The sequence below is a fragment of the Rhodofomes roseus genome (assembly GCF_022264815.1).
Source record: "Rhodofomes roseus strain CIRM-BRFM 1785 chromosome Unknown C8Q71scaffold_6, whole genome shotgun sequence".
Classification (NCBI taxonomy): Eukaryota; Fungi; Basidiomycota; class Agaricomycetes; order Polyporales; family Fomitopsidaceae; genus Rhodofomes; species Rhodofomes roseus.
In genome coordinates, this window is record NW_025952962.1 from 1,396,767 (window position 1) to 1,415,708 (window position 18,942).

The 18,942-nt window shown below is 55.6% G+C and overlaps 5 protein-coding genes across 5 annotated transcripts; 3 read left to right on the forward strand and 2 right to left on the reverse strand.

The window, feature by feature from the left end:
• Positions 1 to 264: 264 nt before the first annotated feature.
• Positions 265 to 12,706, reverse strand: C8Q71DRAFT_905985 (uncharacterized protein). The gene is made up of 23 exons (XM_047928911.1): positions 12,536 to 12,706; positions 12,183 to 12,479; positions 10,988 to 12,127; positions 10,864 to 10,933; positions 10,629 to 10,808; positions 10,454 to 10,575; positions 9,878 to 10,399; positions 9,529 to 9,826; positions 8,953 to 9,474; positions 8,778 to 8,897; positions 8,654 to 8,722; positions 5,890 to 8,596; positions 5,682 to 5,840; positions 5,621 to 5,630; positions 5,266 to 5,565; positions 5,148 to 5,217; positions 5,035 to 5,098; positions 4,806 to 4,987; positions 2,601 to 4,745; positions 1,157 to 2,553; positions 919 to 1,101; positions 565 to 862; positions 265 to 508 (listed from the first exon to the last, which is right to left on the reverse strand). Exons 1-23 carry the CDS (start codon positions 12,572 to 12,574, stop codon positions 405 to 407), a joined length of 10,998 nt encoding a protein of 3,665 aa, XP_047781202.1. The 5' UTR covers positions 12,575 to 12,706; the 3' UTR covers positions 265 to 404.
• A 161-nt stretch (positions 12,707 to 12,867) lies between these two features.
• C8Q71DRAFT_856060 (transcriptional Coactivator p15-domain-containing protein) lies at positions 12,868 to 13,561 on the forward strand (the record flags this gene model as incomplete). The annotated part of the gene is made up of 5 exons (XM_047927251.1): positions 12,868 to 12,954; positions 13,008 to 13,091; positions 13,153 to 13,288; positions 13,361 to 13,449; positions 13,499 to 13,561. The coding sequence occupies 5 exons, from the start codon at positions 12,868 to 12,870 to the stop codon at positions 13,559 to 13,561; spliced, it is 459 nt and encodes a 152-aa protein (XP_047781203.1).
• Positions 13,562 to 13,699: 138 nt separating this feature from the next.
• On the reverse strand, positions 13,700 to 16,124 carry C8Q71DRAFT_704348 (ABC1-domain-containing protein; the record flags this gene model as incomplete). Its single annotated transcript, XM_047920379.1, has 11 exons — positions 13,700 to 13,850; positions 13,907 to 14,043; positions 14,112 to 14,405; positions 14,458 to 14,672; positions 14,731 to 14,743; positions 14,796 to 14,965; positions 15,016 to 15,171; positions 15,219 to 15,282; positions 15,333 to 15,552; positions 15,606 to 15,783; positions 15,842 to 16,124. 11 exons carry the CDS (start codon positions 16,122 to 16,124, stop codon positions 13,700 to 13,702), a joined length of 1,881 nt encoding a protein of 626 aa, XP_047781204.1.
• A 175-nt stretch (positions 16,125 to 16,299) lies between these two features.
• C8Q71DRAFT_512763 (Alpha/Beta hydrolase protein) lies at positions 16,300 to 17,676 on the forward strand. The gene is made up of 2 exons (XM_047919061.1): positions 16,300 to 16,803; positions 16,851 to 17,676. The coding sequence occupies exons 1-2, from the start codon at positions 16,572 to 16,574 to the stop codon at positions 17,441 to 17,443; spliced, it is 825 nt and encodes a 274-aa protein (XP_047781205.1). The 5' UTR covers positions 16,300 to 16,571; the 3' UTR covers positions 17,444 to 17,676.
• C8Q71DRAFT_512768 (uncharacterized protein) lies at positions 17,588 to 18,941 on the forward strand. Its single transcript, XM_047919062.1, has 3 exons — positions 17,588 to 17,690; positions 17,747 to 18,811; positions 18,874 to 18,941. Exon 2 carries the CDS (start codon positions 17,966 to 17,968, stop codon positions 18,776 to 18,778), a length of 813 nt encoding a protein of 270 aa, XP_047781206.1. The 5' UTR covers positions 17,588 to 17,690; positions 17,747 to 17,965; the 3' UTR covers positions 18,779 to 18,811; positions 18,874 to 18,941.
• The last annotated feature ends 1 nt before the right edge of the window (position 18,942 follows it).

Below are 18,942 nucleotides of genomic sequence, written 5' to 3' on the forward strand. Positions count from 1 at the left end.
TGCTCAATCCCATGACCGTGCTGCCCCTCTCACTTACTCGGCATCAGTGGGCGGCTTCCGTTTGGGGCTGTACTGTGGTTCGCCTGACCCAGTCTAAGGGCACCCTGCGGGAGAGAACAACCCAGCACTGCTGCATCGTGACCACTGCAACAATCATGCCGTGGATCTTGGCATACCTTACGACTCAGGGACGACGTCCTGTTCACCAGACTTCGTGCACGCTCTGCATGCACAAAGTGAATCCATCACCTACGCAGCCACTCGTAGGTAATCCAAGACGTGAATGCTATTCACAGCGGTTGAACTTGTCGTGTAAGTACGTGATTGGTGATATAATACATGATGATGGCCTGCTTCTACGATGCGATGTCCTTCGTGGTACTACTAGCGCGCGTGAACGTATATTATGCGAATCCAAAGCCCTCGCCTCCTTCGTTGATTGCCAGCAAGAGCTGTTGCCGAAGCATCTCGTACGAGGAATACTGTGGAAGATCAATCTGGTTGAAGCCTGCGTAACCACAAATGTCAGCTCACGAACGCACAAAGACACTAGAAGAGACGAACATGTATGCGCCTGCGGCAGGCGGTCTGCGTCACCGTACGCTCGGTGGATAGAGAACCGCTGCACGCCCTGCACTCCTTGCAACTCCGTAAAGCCGCCGAGGGGGACTCGAGACGTGCCGGTAGCGAAGCTCAGGACCTTGGCTCGTTCTTCTCGGTTGAACGACTTCAACGCACGCCACCACCAGACGATGACAGGATCGGAACTCGTGTACCCGTTGTACTCAGTCGCAGCGCGCCATTCGTCAACGTCGATGTCAGGAGTGCCGGAGATGAGAAGCTCAAGCTCCTGCTCGTTGAACTGCGAGGAAGACAGGTGAGACAAGCAGCATGACTCTAAGCTAAACGGGAACTTACGATCGAAACCAGGTCCTTGGGGATGATCTCGTAGAACCCTGCAACCAACGCCTCGATCTGGTCCTTGATAGACGAGTACAAGCGGTATTGAGCGGACAACTGAACAAACTCTCGCTTATTCTCCTGCGTGACGGGTATCGACCGACCGTTCTCCTTGAGGTCGACGATCTTCATGACTCCAAACTGCGGAAAAACCCGTCAGCCATCAGACTACTGATTGGTCCATCAATACGCTCACCTCGTCGGCCTCGACACTGAAGGTCAGCTCCAGCGCACTCGGGTCATTGTCGAGGATCCAGCAGAGCGAGTTGTAATACTCGGGGTCGACCCACTCCACATCCTTGTAGTCCACTGGCTTGGCCAGGAGCTGCCTGTATAGACTCCTCGCGAAGTATGCATCGAGCAGACGGCCGTCGTAGATTGCTTTCCCAATAATGCGCCCGACGAACTTGAAGAACGAGAGATGCTCCGGGTTGACCCATGAGTTCTTGTTCGGCTGGTACGTCAACCTGTCCGCGGCGCAAGGCTGGAACAGCGCGTAGTTGGGATCGAACATTTGGCGAGCGAGAATCTGGAACCATTCGCGCGTGACACCACCTGCGTCGACGCCCTCCTCGTCGTAGAAGCGTACACTGAGCTTGCCGTACTTGATCTGCTCTCCGGTCTTCCGCTGCAAATACTGGAAGCTGTCCTCGAAAACTCTCTGGCGACGGACGTTCAGCTGCAGAGTGCCGTGGTGCTCGCGACTGTGCGGCCGGCGATGGAGTTGTTGGTTGAAGTAGTTCCTCTTGTTGTCGAAGTCCAGGACACGAGGGTTGTGCACCAGGAGGGAGAAGGAACCACTCATCAGCGACGGGTTGTTGCGCACCATGAGGTTGAGCACTTTGCGATGAGCATCTGTGAAGGTAACGAACAACTCCTCCATGGATTCGCGGGTAGTTGTGGGCGATCGAGGGGAGGTCGACGCACGCAGCATACGCGCTGCCGCTCCGGACGATGTCTTAGCTCCGACGTACTTGCAGACGACCATCAGCGATTCGATGAGCGGTAGTAACACCGTGGCGATATGCTCCATCTCTGGCTTCTCCTCAGTGATCGCAAGACAATCGCCCAGGCGTCGCCAAAGAGGAGTGAATCTGAACGACTCGTAGATTCCCTGCACTTTCTCGACATCCGCATCGCTGACATCGGTCCCGGGTGCTGCTGGCGACTTCGGCGAGTACATGTAGTCGATCGTCTTTAACACGCGCAGAAGCTTCGCTTGGTCCGAAGACGCAGGCGAGAACTTTGATGCTATTGCGCTGGCAAGGACATCCCCCTTGGACTCTTGTAGAGCAACGGCAAGCTCGTCCAGAGCCGTGTACAGACTGTGCCCGAAGTCTTGTGCTCGAGATCGGAGTTCGTTTGCGATGACCTCCCGTGCGTCGGGCACGTAGGACAAGTGCTGGATAAGGGCCAGGCTCTGCGAGAAGGTTCGTCCCGAGCATTCGCCAGCGGTAAGGATGTTGACGATAGAACGCATCACTGTATGTGGGACGACAGGAGGGTGGGCAAGTAACGTCTTCTCTTCCTTCGCTTGAGCAACGTCTGGCTTGCTACCTTGACCTTGCGGCGCTTCTGCGCTAGCAGGTACTACTGTTCTCTCAGTGAGCATACGAACTAGAGAGTGTATCACCGCTTACCATCTGCAGCTTGAGATTGTTCCGGCTGAGACGTCGCAGCAGGAGTCTCCAACGTGGGAGCAGTGGCAGAGACAGTCGTGGTTGCATCCGTTTGCTCGGTCTTCTCCTTGCCTTGGTCCTTGAGACTGGCAAGAGGGCGGGTCACGGTCGCGAGAAGGGTGACAACAGACTCAACGATGGAAGGCGTCTTGAGAACAGAAGGTCGATCGAGCAAGCTCAGCAATAGTACCACAGGATAGTGGGTCTGCGGCGCCTGCTTCTCCTTACCCTTGCCCTTCTTCGAGGCATGGCGTCGCAAACCAACAGGCAGCTCGTGCTCCGTCAGGAAGAAGAGAGACGACAGCTCATTGAAGCTGACGATGTACGTTAACGCCTCCAAGCATCGCTGGACGATAAGTTCAGGGACTATCTCGTTTTGCCATTGCGGTGACGCGAGGGCTCCGAAATAGTCAGAGGGCACACGTTGCTTCCCGATCGCCTTGGGTGTTTGCTGAGTTGGTTGCTTCGAACTGCGGAAAGACATCTGAGCGAAACTCCGGTCAATTGCGGCCAGATCACCGGAGCCATCCTGGAGGATGTTGAGGAGCAGATTGAACAGATCTGTCCGCGTCTTCGAGTTCTCGCAAAGGTTGACGAGGACTTTGTATAGCAAGTTCTTCTTCAGTGTGTGAGGGAAGAAGAGAAGACGGATCAGTACGGCGATAGCAGGCTTCTCTAGGAGTTGGATGGCGTCTCGCGGCGCTGGGGGCTTCTGGGCCTGGTGAGGGGTAGAGGATGCTACCTGTTGTCGGTTGCTTGCAGGAGGTTGTGCGGAGCGGAGGTTCTCTAGGTGCGTGCGATTGATGCCGGCCTCGGCCAGCATTTGAGCCGGCAAGCTTTGGATCAGCACATCATCGGAGTCCATCAAGACGGCCTGGCGCAATTGAGGATCTAGGCTGGCAATGAAGGTAGCAGGATCGACGTCGGCGACGCTGCCTCGTTGACCAGCGCTCTCCACTCGCTGTCGCGCGCGTTCAATGTTCTCTTGCTGCAAGATCTCGGCACGTAGCTCGGGTGGCAAAGCATCCAGGAACTCTGCGCTAATCTGCGAATCCGCCGGGCGCTCGACCCTAGCAGCGCGCTGGTCGCGGACGTGCTGGTTGAGCACCTCTTCTCGCATGTCGTCTGGCAGAGCCTCCAAGAACGTAGGATCGATGCCCGTATCAGTAATGTCCACAGGGTTTCCGTGGATCGAGACGATTACGCGCTGAGCGGTGCTCGTTGAACCCCCGTCTTCTGTCGCCGCAGCCTGACCCTCGTCTTCGGCACTGGGACCAGATGAATCCACCGCAGAGCCAGTATTATCAGACGCACTAGGCGCTGGCGCATCTGAGGCGTCGGCCATCTCAGCGTCCGCATCCACATCCACAGGGGCTGCTGGTGTCTCGTCCTGCCGTCCTTCGCCCTCAGCCGGTTGGGCGGCTGCCTCCGCCTCCGCACGCGCCTTCTCATCCTCCTCGGCTTTGGCTTTTTCAGCCTCCTCTTTTGCCTTCGCCTCGGCCTCGGCCTCGGCCTTCGCCTGCTCTTCACGGATGCGGGCCGCTTCTCGTTCCTCGGCCAGTTTGGCGTTCCTCATGGCTTCAACAGCTGCAGGAAGGAGGGCAAGTACGATGTGGTTCGCAAGTTTGGTGAGTCGACTCTGCTCGAATTTGCCATGCAGCATCTTGACTTCCTCCAACCATCGTTGAACGGTCAACAGAGGGTCGAGGTTACGACCCTCCGAGCGGCCCTCTCCGGAACGTGGTGCTCTCTCGAAACGAATTGAAGCCGAAATGGTCCCACGGCCATGTCTCTGCTGCAATGGGCCCAATGCACCTGATGGCACGTCAATGCGGATTGTATCCCCGCCGCCTCCACGGCCATGTGAGAAGATGTGCTGGAACAGTTGGACTGCGCCTTCCCCGATAGCCTCCTCGATGGTCTGCATGATATCATGTGGATGACCTCCAGGTCCGCCAGCCCTCGGGAGTCGACGAAGGTGCCTGGACTGCCCGTTGGAAGCACGCGATAATGCAGAAGCTGGATCGAGAAGCAGAGGATGGACAGCAGCCTCCGGAGCGGGTACTGCAGGGTTGCGAGATTGACCGAAGATTTCGAGATCATCGTCTGTGAACAGCAGATACAAACATTACCACCGGAAGCGATGGAAGTACACAGGAGACTTACCGGTGTGACGACGACGAGTGTTAGCCGAGCGCATAGCAGTACCGGTCCACAACATGGGCTGAATAGCTTGCCCCATATTGCCGCCGACTCCTCCACCAAGAGCGTTGGCAAAACCAGTGGCAAGTTCCAAGATATCTTCACCGACTGGTCCCTGGCCGATATCATCCAAATCGTCGGCGAAACTAAATAGGGTCAACCAGACATTCTGCACTGAAAATGACGTACTTACTCGTCTTCTTCAGACCCCACATCAGCTTCCTCATCCATGTCCATATGCATGATGGGCACGGCATCTGCTGGGTCATGAACTTCCGGGAGCACTCGAACATGGGATGACCTCACCTCCACCTTCCTCATCGTCGTCCTGTTCGTCGGCAGCACCGTCAGCGACAGCTTCGCCCACTGCGATGTCCTACGAGGCCATCAGTGAACAGAAATGGGCAGAGGACGGGGTGCGTACCTGCCACATGACTTCACCCTCGTCTTCATCGTCATCGTCATCACCGCCTTCTTCAGCGTCGTCCTCCTCGTTCTCGATGAGCCCTTCCTCTTCCTCTTCCTCATCTTCATCCTGCCAGTCACCCTCCGATTCTCCTGTTTCGTTCTCTAGGTCTTCCTCGAGATCATCCCCAACATCGTCATCTGTATCGGAAGTGTCCTCGCTGCCAGTCTCGTCACCGAAGTCCATTTCAACGTCGTCCTCGTCCTCCGCAGCATCCTCATCCATGTCTTCGTCTTGGTAGCTGACATCCTCCATCTCCTGGAATTGTGTATGAAGTCAGCGAGTACACCTATCGCAAGCTTTTCATACTCACGCCACCAAAGCTATCGGCAACAATCAATCACTGGCCTCGACACGGGGTGGAAAGAACTCACAGTCCCAGGGATGAGTTGCGGTATAGATCAGGCGCTTCATCTCCTTGTTCCCCGGTGTCTTCGTCTTCTTCCGAGATGATAGACTCCATGTCGTCAGCCTCACCTACCGATTCCTTTGGTTTCTCTGACACTCGGCTCATCTTGATGGCAATCTTGGAGCTGCTCAAGTTGGTCAGGGATGTATATTGCGGGGAGTATCGAGACGTACAGGAACTCCAGTGGACGCAGTATTCCGGTGACGACCCCACGGATGTTTGGATAGTTGAGGTCCACTTCGGCCAAGGCACTGGTCAGCGTCGCGACGAAATTCTTCTCCAACATGATCTTGGCAATATGCGTAGGCACTTCATCATGAGCCTTACGAGAATTGGTGTTGAACTTGACCGTGAGCAGCCGGTAGCACAGATCGGCCAGAGCCAGTAAGCGGCTGTATCGAGTTTCTGCGTTCTCTGAGGCAGGAAGGTCCTTCAACGCCCGACTGACGGCTTCTAGGACGAACTTGCGGACGGACGCAAGCTCCGCAGGCACATCCTTGATGTCTTGCGTAAACGACGTGTCCACGCAGAGGGCCACAATGACGGACATTGCCCAATTGCAGAGCAGAATGCGCTTCCGGGCTTCCACGGGAGGCTGGGGGTGAATGGTGCCAAAGGACATCATATCGGACAAGAGGAATTGTATGGCAGCTGTTCGATACTTGATTGGTGTTTCTTTCACGCCAGCCTGTTGCCGTTTCTTTGGGGAGTACGACAGGAAAGCCACCTTGCACGACTCGTATGAGAACAGGAGTTCGGTGAGGCATTGCATCAAGAAGCAAGAGTAAACGTGATCATCACGGTCATTTGAGGCTGCAGGGGAGGTGGACGATGGACCAGTCGACGATGAAGGATGTTCGGTAGGGTGCTCAGAGGGTTGCTCTGGAGCCTCCGATACGCGAGGTTGGACGGTTTCCGTTGTAGGCTGGTCGGGAGGCTGTTCAGTTTTGACGGACTTCACCAGCTCAGCAATCAAGAAATGCACGAGGGCCTCCACGGATGTATGGGGGCTGCGTTGCTGCGTAGACGAAGGCTCATCAACCTGCATGTCCGAGGCACTGTTGGCACTACTGCTCTCGCCCGCGGATTTGGTTTCCCCTTTCAAGCTGATGCTCTTCACTGCCCCGTAGGGCTGTGACAGCTGACAGAGCTCCTTCGTCATTTGGACGAACACAGATGAGTCATGGAGGGCGAGGGCGTTGCAGCCCACCACGTAGCTGTTCACGTCCACGACACGATTTCGAGGATGAGCGAAGAATCGTTTGATCTCTTGACGCATGATATGCTGGAGAGTTGGAGCATCTTCCACGACGTGTCGTAGGATCATCGCGATGTGAGACTGCATGCCAGCAGCACTGGACGTTCCAGCAGATATCTTCAGGTATTGGAAGAGAAGGTTCAGTCCCTCGCGCCGGACGAAGTCATCCGCAAATCTGCGCTCCCGGGTAAGGAGGACGAACAACCTGAGTGCCGAGATCAACTCGTCCTTCGGCAGAGCAGGAACGGCAAGCAAACGCATGCAGAAGTCAAACAGGATAGTCCTAGCTTCGGGATATGTCGAACCTGCTGAGAGCGACTCGTCTGGGATGGGTTCGTTCTCCTTCGGCAACGTTATATTCCGTGGCTCGTCACCGACGAGTAGGATAGCTTCCGTCACAAGTAGGTGCGCCGCTAGCCATTTGGGAAGTGTGGGATGTCCACCGTCCGCGTTGACCGGGTTCGATAATAATAGTGCGAGCAATGTTTCCACGAGGCTCTTCGCTCTGTCTTCCGGGATTTGCGCCAACGTCGACGATGGATCGTGCAATACGAGGGCAAGCAGGCGGCATCGCACGGCCATGGGCTGCTCGTGTACGTCATATGCAGTAGTGGAGAACGATTTGACGTCGTCGATGAGGAGGCGCACGGCTTGTTCCCGATAACCATTGCTTGGACCGACAAACACCTTTTGCACAGAGAAGACGAGGCTAGGGTGCTCATCGACCAGCTGGAGTACTCTCTTTCCCATGACGCTCTTGAGCGGCCCGCGACTCTCGTTTAGCTCTTGCAGCCACTCTTCTGGCGATTTACAAGGTGGTGACGACGGCCCTGTGTTGTCGGGCTCACCCTCCGCAGCTGCTTCGGACGTCTCGCCCGTAGGTTGAGGTGGCTCTCCGTTGCCGGCGTCCACGTTCATCGCATCGCCTTCGACTTGCGCTGCAGGAGGCTGCGCAGGCTCTGGATCCGGAGGGAATGGGAAGGGATGCGCCAACAACAACTCAGTAGCAGCAGTGACGTTGTTCCTCGTCCTAGTGAGCGCTCGCTCTGCTGCAGAACGAGGGAAGCCCATATCCACTAGCTGACGGACTCGATTCGCATCCGCTCCCTGCGTAAACAGAAGACCACCCGTCGCGACGGAGGCAGCGGCTGGTTGGGGACCATCCTTTGCGACCTCTCCGTCAGAATTCAACATCTCCATGACGATCTGCACCGCGGATTTAGTGACACCCAGCGGAGAGGATACCAGCCACTGCGCATTCCAAAGCCCGATAAGAAGCGGCATGACTGCTACTCTCATCTGAACCAAGAAGTTGTGCGGCTCGAAGTAGTCGGGGTCCGTTTCCTTCCTCTCAGGCGAGAGCAACATCGCAGTTTGAGATGCCTCCAGCAGCGGCTTCGCAGAGACAATGGGATGCAGTAGATGCAGGGCAACCTTCAGCCCACCAAAAGCATGCACCAGCTCTTGCTTAGCTTGTTCTGAGCGCTCTTCCAAGTTGACCTGGGTCAACGCCTCAATGTCACTGACGAAGTAGCCACTGAGCTTCAGGATGGCGTCAACTCCTCCAGCACGGTGAAATGCGACCAAGAGCGCCGTGTAGAGGGACTTCGTGTCCGTTTGCTCTGGGAGGGAAGTAGATGAGTTTACCGGTCCAAGTGACCTAAAGTATGATCACACACCGTCGACCAGGAGAATAGTCGCCAGTCCCAGCATCACAGTATAAAAGGCTGACAAGGAGAGCTTGTCCGCTGAAAATAGTGATGTCAATTCTTGACCCAATCCTCGTAGAAACGGATGCCTTACAGGAGGGCCTCTCGTCGAGATGACGCGTCATCACTTCCGCTACGACGGTTGCAGTCTCGCGGATCTTCTGCTTGTGCGCTGCATCGGCAGTACGCCGCGTTTGGAATAGCCGCACAATAGCTAATCGGTAAGTCGTTAGCCATGAAGCCGTATAGCTGCAGGTTGGCGTACAGACCTTGGAAGAACGGCGCAAGCGAGCTAGGGATCTGACTGGCCAGATATTTGAGAGTTTGGGCGTTCTGCTTCTTGGGATCGTGGTCCTTCTGCGAATCCGGCTTCGGCGTAGACATTGACGATGACTCGCCTTGCACACCATTAGTCGTACCAGGAGTCTGGTTGCCCGCTGTGGGGCGCGCTTCGTCCGAACGAAGTGCAGGCGTCCCAGCGGAGGGCGTCTGAGGAGAAGTGTTGAGCAGCGAAGATAGAGATGACAAATCGGAGGATGGTGGTGCATCAACGCCCTGAGAAGCAAGAGCAGACTTGAGGACAATGTTCTCCCAGATACATGCCCTGTGCAAAGCTCCGAGATCCGGGAGGATGTTCTTCGCGGAAGGGCCCGTCAGAGACTGAAGAAGTGCTACAGCTGCACGACCGTGTGCGTAACCCGCAGTCGCATAGATGTCCGACAGCAGGGACGTCCGAATGTGCAGGGTGATGAAACGACGTAGACGTTCATTAGTTCGAGCGAGGTCCTCGCCTAACATTGAGAGTTAGTGGAACAGTAATCTCATCGAACATCGCTAGCACACACCAGTCACAGACACGTCGACTAGCGGCAAGAATTGGGATTCTTCTCGCGGATTCTCCCAGAAATCCTTCGTGTCGTCGAGGGCCTCGCGTACGATATTGACGAGGAAAGCGACGGTCTCGCTAGTAGCGCCCTCTGCCATAGTCCGGATCACTTGCACGAATGAGTCGGACGTCAACCCGTTGGCGAAGTCATAAGGCAAACAGGGGAGAGCCGTCAGTTTCCCGAAGCGATCCAGAGCTTCTTGATCTGCAACAAACTCGCGACAGTGGGGAGGATGCTGGAAGAACCCTTCCAAAAACTGGGGAGTGATTGAGCATACCGGAAACTGTCACGATAGAGAAAAGCTTACCTTGCATAGGACGTCCATGAACGACACAATCATGTTATCGTGAGACTTCGGGGCAGCATCTTCCTGACTAGCCGGCGTAGGCTCGGGTCCAGTAGCAGGAGGGTTCGAAGGAGTCGTCTGAGACGTGCTAGCCACGTTTGACTGCGTGTCGGCATCTACTTCCATGGGTGCCGCGGCAGCACTCTCCGTTGCCGGAGTTGGAGGGACCACGGACGACAGTATGTACCACTGCTTGATGTCGTCGGCTGGGGTGTAGTTCTTACCCAACTGATAGATTTTCTCCATCGTAGCTTTGATCGACGTGAAGACAGACGGCTTGAGCGAGGGATGATGCCGAATGAGCTCCTCGACGGCAGTACCAATTAGGACTGCATTCTCCTTGTCCTGCAGGACCCTTTGGTGACGTTCGGATGTGAAAATGCTGAACAGGCCCGGGATGATGTTGGGACGTTCTGCGAGCTGAGCTTGGCCAGTTTGATTGAGACAAAGTGCGCCGATGGCATTTGGGACCGCTTGGATAACCTGCATATCGTCATGAACAAAGGCCATCAGGGGCATATCGGTCAAGAAGCAAACCTCAATGACGGGTTCGAGGCCGGACTCTACGACGCTGTAGAATGCCTCTGGCAAACCAGCTTCCTGGATAACGGGCAAGCACGTCGGCTCATTGTGGACGAAGGTCGACATGATGTTGATGGCTGGAACCAGTTCGAATAAATTTTAGATCGCTGGACGAACATAATCGACATACCAAGCGGGAGCACAGTTGGCCCAAAGACACTCCTGTTCTCCATGATCTTCTTCACCGACTTCATCAGAGAGGAGTCAAGAAGGCCACGGAGGCCCTCTGACGTCCCCGACGACTGCATCATGCGATGCATGGAGCGCAGGGTGTGCTTGAGTATTGCCGCGCGTGCAACGGAGAGCTTTCCTGCAGTACAAACTGAGTTGATCCCAGCAATCCGTGCGAGTCACTTCACACGTACCATAAGAGATGACGACTTCCCGCGACGGCTCCGGTGTAGTATACTGGGCGAGATCAAGTTCTGCCTCGTACTACCAACGTTTTGTCAAGAGCTGAAAACAGCCAAGAGTCCTTCACCGACGCACCTGTATCCTATCCACAAGGACATCAACACCACGACTGTTGCAGAACAACTGGAAGGCGTTGTTGAAGCCATATAAGACGTTGTCTACCAGCTGCATGGCCTTAGAGACAACGTATAGTCTGTTCGGCAGTTTGTTCTCGATGACTTGGACGAGGAGGGGGATCAAACCCGCCCCGACCACCATGTTGCCGCCCGATGCGTGCGTCGCGATGAACGTCACGAAGGAGAATAGTGCTTCCACGAAAGATTGGGGCAGCGTCGAAGTCGGCTGCGCAACATCTGCCACAGTCTTTCGCAAGAGCGCCATCAGAATACCATGGTTGACGCCAGCATTGACGGCGGAGAGTACGTCCTGGATCTTACTCCTGTACCGACCTAAGGCGTCGAGCGCGGCGATCGCCGCAGTCTGGACTTGCACGTCCACGCCGCGGTCGAGCTGGAGGAGTTCAGCGACGTGGGCGACCAGATCAGGCTCGAAGAGGAGGAGACTTGACTGAGCCTGGGACTCAGAGTGGGTGTGCCCGAAGATGGCCGTAGCCAGAAGGCGGACCGTGGCGAGTTTCTCGCGTTCAGCGACATTTGAGACGTTGACCGCCCGTGCCGCGCGAATACGGGCGAGCAGTTCAAACTTCTCAGTGTCAGGCACCGAGTACGTCTCTATGATATCCGCAAGGAGATCCATTGGCTCCTTGGAGTCGATTGTCTTCGAGTCAATGTGGATATTGACGGCTCCGGACGCGGGCGCTGCAGGGCCGGTTGCGGCGCCTGCAGACTTGCGCGTCGGTGTCTGCAAGACTGACTCAGCGAGCTGCGCATCGGAGCTCTTCTCCTTGTCTTTTCCAGCCGCGCTTGACGTCGACGGGGCATCTTGCCTATAGAAAGTGAAGTTTACCTCCCGCGCCTCATTCGGGAGCGCCTCGAGCTGAGGCCGACCCTTCTCAGTGACGAGGTCAACAAGGTTGATGTCGTACTCGCGGAGATTAGGCCATCTTTTCGCGAGGGAGGTGAGACGAGGGGTCGAGATGCTGAGTGCATGTAGCACAGCAGGCTGTGCGGTGTACTGCTGCGCGGGGCGTAAGAGCAGATTGAGAGCCAAGATGAGGACGTCCAGATCGGACGTAAACATGAGGCTATTGAGTCGCTAGAGAATTCCCGCGCGTTAGCCTCGCTTAAGACGCGTCCATTACATCACTCACGTCGTATGAATTGAATGTCTTCCGGTTTGTCGAGTTCTCGAGCAGCAGTCGCTCGAACCGGAGTATCTCGCACACAGTCTTTTTTGTCAGCGGCGTGAACACGTTTGCCTGGAGTTTGTCGATGTCGTAGTCTCGGATGGCATCCTCGAGAATAGCATCGAATTTGTTGAGGACCTTGATCCACGCATTGAGATCGGAGCGCGGCCAACGCCATGCGTCGATCTGGCTGAGGACTTCATGTAGGTCGTCTTCGGGTGTGTCAAGGAGCTTGCTGATGAGCTCCGCGACCTGCGGTAGCTGAAGGGCGATGTTAGATCGGCCCGCTGCTATGGGCAAACACGCGGGGGACTCACGGGTGTCAGGGCCCTCTTCGACTTGTGTAGAATCCTCATCGTCCGCGACAATTAAGTCGGGGGACAGAGCTAGTGGTCCGCACGCTCAACTTTGGTGGGTTTGGACGAAAACGGAAGCGATGGAGGCGAGTGCACACGGAACGTCGTCCAGTGGCGGCGGAGATGTTGCAGGACTTGTCTTGTGCTTACGCGGAGGGGCACAGGGCTTTCCCTTGGCCTTCCCCCTTCTGGGCAACTGTCCCACGGTAACGCGACCGGTGGCGCGACGCGTCTGCTGAGCTCGCCTTGACGCGTCGCGCCACCTCCTCGTCCCCAACGTTCTACCACCCGGCATGGGGAAGCGCAAGGCTGTAGATGTGAGTGACGAAGAGTCGGACTCCGAACCTGAGCGTCCTCTCAAGCAGAAGAAGCCAAGCAAGGTATATATGAGGACCCTCCGAACCGAGCGCGTCTCATCGTTAACCCTGTTCAGTCCACTCCAAAACGCAAGTCCAAGGCAGCTTCAGATGACGAGGAGCAGCCAAGTAGGAAAAAATCCGCATCCAAGACAGCCAAGGTGCGTCATCAACTACGCCTGCATAGACCATACCCGGCTGATTGCCATCCATTGCTCTCAGAAACCTGTCTTCAAAGAGACTACACCGGAGGAGGAAAGCGCGGAAGAATCGGAGATCACAGTGAAGACAAACAATGAAGGAGACAAGTATGTGGACCTGGGGAGGAAACGACGCGCGACAGTACGCGCCTTCAAAGGTATCACTTGCGGTCCGCGCTCTTGTGACCCTCCCATCCGCTGATCATCCCGTCATTTCCACACCCCCTCAGGCAAACCGCTCTTGGATATCCGAGAATACTATGGGCAGGAAGGCGATGAAAACCCGGGGAAGAAAGGCATTGCACTCAATCAAGAAGAGGTACACATCCCCTTCCCTTGCATGTCGCCTTACGCTCACAGCATGGTAGTGGGAGAAGCTGAAGCAGAACGCGTCCGCCATCGACACACTATTCAAAAAAGTCAAGAAGTAGTTCGTATCATCCGTCACAGCCCCAGGAGATCTGCTTTCGATTGCTGTCAATGTATTTGTGTCCAACTAAGCTATGTGTTCTAATGTAACCAAGAGCATCTTGTCATATACGCGCCTCTCTATGCATGTCATAGTCCACCTATGCTAGGCCGGAGGCCGCCTTATGGGCACCTTGCAGGCCTCCGACGGCGTAGAGGCCCCAGAGCCATGCCTTCGTCTTGACCATATATGCTTGCAGATCCATCCAGGTCTCAGCGATCACTAGGGTGCTGTACATGCGTTGGTAACCCCTGAAGAATGGTGTTTGAGATCAAGTGAACAGGCACACATGTCGCTCGAGACGTACCACCAGCCCGCGAAGTAATCGTAGAGCAACCCGAACGACATAAGGCCCCTTTCGCGCATTTGGGATATGAGTTGTCGCCTAGTGTCGTCCCAGACAGCCCGAGTGCAGTACTTCGCGCTGACAAGGAAGACGCGAACCTACAGCGATGTACATCAGCGTCCGGAGCACAACTGCATATTCAGAGCAGAGAGTAGAAAGAGCGCACATTCGAATGTGTCGTCGCAAGAGCCCGATCCAAGCTCCGCGTCAAGTCGTTGAGCTTCAGGACCATCAGAACCCTTCTCGGGACCCTCCTCAGGACGTCGAAGACGGAGAGCAAGAGGCCCTCCTTCTCTACCACTGCGAGTCGGATTATCTCCATCTCTTCCTCCGTCTGGGCAGTGAGGTCAATCATGCTGGTTGCACGTCGGACTTTCGTACCGCTCAACGGGTCCTCGGTACCAGTCCAGGCCTCGTCGAGAGCAGCTCTGCCAGTAAGGGCAGCTTCGAAGACGGGGTACTTGATTGTGAATTGTGAGTTTCGGTAGAGCACGGAGAAGGACCGGACGCACCAAATCGTCATCAATGTTACCGACCAGCTTAGCATACTTCCGGCGGTCTGCCGCAGCGGTGGGTGAAGCAGATGCAATGAGGGAGAGCCAGAACTTGCTGTAGTTGATGCGAAGTTCCCTGTCAAGGTCGAAATACAGTCCATGATCCAACAGCACGATTTCGAAGTTGTACGGAGACTTCGAGGTAATTGGGGCCGGTCGGATGAGTAGGTTTCCTGGTGAACGTTCAGCGCCAATACCGCAGACGTTTAGAAGTTCACAAAAGTGGGTTACCTGGGTGGGGATCCTGGAATGACGTGTCAGCCACACCAATGGGTAGGTAAAGATGAACAACTCACGGCATGGAACCACCCGTTCAAGTGAACCATCTGCCCAAATATCCTGGCCAGCTCCAGTGCGACCTTGTTCCTGTCAATGTTGTGATCTGCCAGGTACTTGAGGTCGTCTACGCGGCCTCCCTTGATGAACTCCATGATGAGGACTCTCTTGTCCGCGGTAAATACCCTCGCTGCAGAGCCGATGAGCATATTTGCCTAAACATTGACTGATGTCGCTCACGGATATACAATGATGTCCGGATATCGTGGAACTCATTGACAGTACGAATAGCATTACGAGCTTCATGTGAGAAGTCCATCTCCTTGGGAAGGTTTTCCCGCATCTCCTCTCCGAGCCAGGTGAACTCGAAGTCAGGGAACCAATGCTTGATCCAGCCTATATGCACTTAGCAGAGAACCACTGACAGGTGAAAATGGACTCACCAAGAGACACTTCGACCATTTCCATGTCGATCTCAGCGAACTCTTGTAGATGCGGATGTTGCAACTAGCGCGTTATCAGCCATATAGCCCGCGTATATATGTGAGACCACACACCTTAACAGCCACCAAGTCCCCGGTCTCCTTCCACCGCGCTATGTGCACCTGGGCAAGGCTCGCTACGCCTATTGGGTCCGGATCGAAGTCGTCGAAGTACTGGTGAAGGGGCCGATGCATATCTGTCAGGAAAAAGTTCTCGATATCCTCGTATGGCGTCGGTTCACACTTGTCTTGCAACGGACGCATGGTGCTCGTCCATTCGACGGGGAGTACTACGCTATGTCGCTGTTACATTCCACACAGATGACGCATGAAGCGCAGAAAGCTCACAGAGACGCAATGTGCTGCCCCAGCTTGATGAAGATGCCTCCATTCGCGAGAAGGGCCTTCAGGACTCGCTCCGCGCTGCGCTTGTGACATTGCGAGGTAGCCTCTCGTTTTGTGTCATCGGATGCGTGGCTTTTGGCAAACGTGATTTTGTAGTCTATCGCGCTCAGTATTGCAGCCTCTGCAGGTGTCCTTATGAGCTGCCTCTAAAGTCTGGCTTGACAAGATCCGAGGCTTACCGGCTACCCTCGAACATCGTACCACCGCAAGAGTAGCATGTCGGAATGGCTGGTTGTAATGATACGCTACGAAGCCGACTCCAAACAGCGCTGCGAGCGTAGTTGGGTAGACGACCCAGCCGCTGACGCGTCGCCGACGCGAGGGTTGTTCATGAGATGGTGCGGCCGTGGACTGTAACCGAAGCCCGTGTGTCGTGTGCGGTGTTCGAGGGACAACGTGAGTTTCGTGCCGGAGTACTCGCCAGGGATTATGAGCAAGCCATCTATGCGAGAGGGAGCACATGAGCGTCGACCTCAGGGGTTGTGTGGGTGCATACAGGGCCCACTGGCTGGGGAAGGTGCCTTGGTCGTGTCGGTCGATTCGCGGTTGTCTCAAGCCTCTGCAGTGTGAGCCTGTGACGTCTTTCCATGAACAGGCGCCGGCGCCGGTCCCCACAGACTGGGCGCTACTACTACTAGTACTCTCGAGCGTACTGCTGCCTACATCTCTATCGGCTCAGCCGCTGCCACGGTCAACTCGACAGAATGGACCATTGCTCGGAAGCTTGCAGGCTCATGACACTGGGCCAATGTTGCTCCGCACGGACGGTCGCATTCCACAACTCCTCAATGTCATCATTGACGGTGTCAGCCACTGGCAGCCTGCAGGAAGGTACACCGTATACAAGACAGACACAGAGATCTTGCAGGAAACACTTTTGACCATTTCCAAGTACCACATCTTCAGTAAATGCCTACCCCAGCACGCACATCAGCTCTTCGACCTCTTCACCCGGCGAACTTGGCCAAGTCACGACTCCGTCCGCCGCTAGTACAACAAGTCGAGATCAAAGTCAACGATCCGCTCGACCACACAGCTCCCGCCATCCTCCACGCACCTCCGGAATCCGATACGCAGAAGGCGAATGGTGCAGCGGTCGTTTTGATCAGCGGCGCAGGTGGCGGTACGAGCGGCCCAGGAGGTACGGCAGCGAAATAGTATCTATTGTTAGGCTCACGAAGATTGCAGGTATCTACCCCTCGTTGGCCGATAAGTTTGCGGCCCTCCTTGGGATACCATGTGTCCGCCTGGACTACCGCCGACCCGCTCGCAACACCTACTGTACCCCCGATGTCCTTGCGTCGCTCGACTACCTGGATAGACACTTCGGGTCGTCCAGATTCGTCGTCGTCGGATGGTCATTTGGCGGCAGCCCCTGCTTCACTGTCGCGGCCAGGGAGCCGAAGCGCGTCGTGGGCGTGGTGACGGTCGCCTCACAAACCGCCGACACCGACGGCATACTCAAGCTCAGCCCCCGCCCGTTGTTGCTGCTCCACGGTACGGGAGACACGACGCTGTCGCCACGGTGCTCGCACAACTTGTATCGCGCCTACGGCGACGATCCGCGCGGCTCGCGTACGCTGCGCCTCTTCGAAGGGGATAATCACGGCTTGACGCGCAACGCAACGGAGGCTGAGCAGCTCATCTTTGAGTTTGCCGCCCGGGTTCTCGGATTCAGCCCTGACTCAGAGGAGGCCGCGGAGAATCTGACAGGCGACACGCAACAGCGAGTGCAGCAGATGCATGAGGGCCATGACCTGGAAAACGGGGAACGTTTGTAACGCATGTCTTGTCTTCGATTGTACCAGTTCAAGTATCAAACCTTCCGAAGTGCTCGTAAAGGTCCTGCGATGCGGAAATGAAGACGACACGAGTGCCAGGTGTACTTCAGTGTATTGAGAACATTCGACATGCTCCTCTCGGACGAGTGGAACCTTAGAATCCCCATACAAGGCCCTTGGTTCTCGCTGCACGGAAGCTGTCTCTCTCAATCATGGGTGGGAACCGCAGAAGCGGGCGCCGAACAAGGTGCGCACTCATCGTGTCAAGTCTTTGGAGAGATCGACTCATGAGGCAGGTCTTAGTACGACTCGCCCGGAAGAGTGGCATGTTACCTTCGTATTTCAGATCTTCTTCACCTCATGATCGCAGTGGGGCCCAACTGTCTCCATGATTGAGATCGAGGTCCGTCGTTCTTCTCGACTTCTGCAACACGAAGTTTCTGCCATCACACTCTGGATTCGTCACTCAGGTACCAATAAAGGGCAAACGGGTAGGCGAAGGATCATTCCACCGCTGTCACCATGATCAAGACGGAACACCGTTACGCGCCATCTACCCTAGCCAGCATACTTCAAATTGGTATCGACAAACCATGCCTCGTAATCGACTTCGCACATGCCGTGCATAATTCCTCCGACTCTATCCGCGCGAGCCCTGTGTTCGCCATGGAGAGCTTCCAGAACTCTGACCCAACGACCGGGCTCTACAAAGCCACGTTTGGACACATCGTTCATCAGTTTATCATGATCACCGTCCACCTACGCACCGACCAATCAGGTCAGCCGTTGTGGACGTATCTGCGTATCGACTTCGAGGACATATCCCATCGTTATCCTCAGGGATGCCAAACGATAACCCTCTCTGACGATCATGAGGGCTTGCGCAGACGGTCGGATGGAATCGGTCGAGTTGAGGGCTTGCACCAGCCTGTCGAGAACGGTCCGTCTCTGGACGGCATTGCGTCTCTGCTGGAGGTCGTGCATCGTCGTACGCCTGGTGGATACAATTGCTTCGCCCGGAACTGTCTCTGGCTCACCGAGAATCTCCTCCTATCTACGGCTTTGAAGTACTCGCAGCACTGGCTTGCGGGTTTTGTCAAGCCGGAGGCATTGAGGAGATACGCCGAGCGTCGAGGCGACGCCGTCGCCTGTGTTACTGGGATGCTATATCACGACCCCATCACGCAAACACTGGCAGGCATCGGTGTGAGCGCCTGGCGAGGCGTTGCCGCTTTCTTCACGCATGCCGGTCCCAATCGCGTTGAATCGCATGATGAAGATGTCCGATTGATCCTCGAGGAGTGGATGCCTTGTGTGACGGCAGGGTTCATCTAGCACCCTCGACACTCTGCCAGTGGTGACTCGGAGGTACGCATTCGAACCATTACATAACATCACCTTGAAACTAATCATCAGCATCCGATATGCAGTGGTTGTTTGTGATCGCAGCCATGGGTACTAGCTGTAGGATGTACAGTATCAGGATGTAGAATCGTAGA

Excerpts from the sequence above, each read along its gene's own strand:
- C8Q71DRAFT_905985 (XM_047928911.1), bottom strand. The coding sequence starts at position 12,574 with ATGAGGATTCTACACAAGTCGAAGAGGGCCCTGACACCC. Across the intron at positions 10,576-10,628 it reads GCCAACTGTGCTCCCGCTTG|CCATCAACATCATGTCGACC; the intron begins GTATGTCGATTA and ends AACTGGTTCCAG. Across the intron at positions 5,099-5,147 it reads CGACGATGAGGAAGGTGGAG|ATGCCGTGCCCATCATGCAT; the intron begins GTGAGGTCATCC and ends ATGACCCAGCAG.
- C8Q71DRAFT_512763 (XM_047919061.1), top strand. The coding sequence starts at position 16,572 with ATGCCTACCCCAGCACGCACATCAGCTCTTCGACCTCTTCACCCGGCG. Across the intron at positions 16,804-16,850 it reads CGGTACGAGCGGCCCAGGAG|GTATCTACCCCTCGTTGGCC; the intron begins GTACGGCAGCGA and ends CGAAGATTGCAG.
- C8Q71DRAFT_512768 (XM_047919062.1), top strand. The coding sequence starts at position 17,966 with ATGATCAAGACGGAACACCGTTACGCGCCATCTACCCTAGCCAGCATA.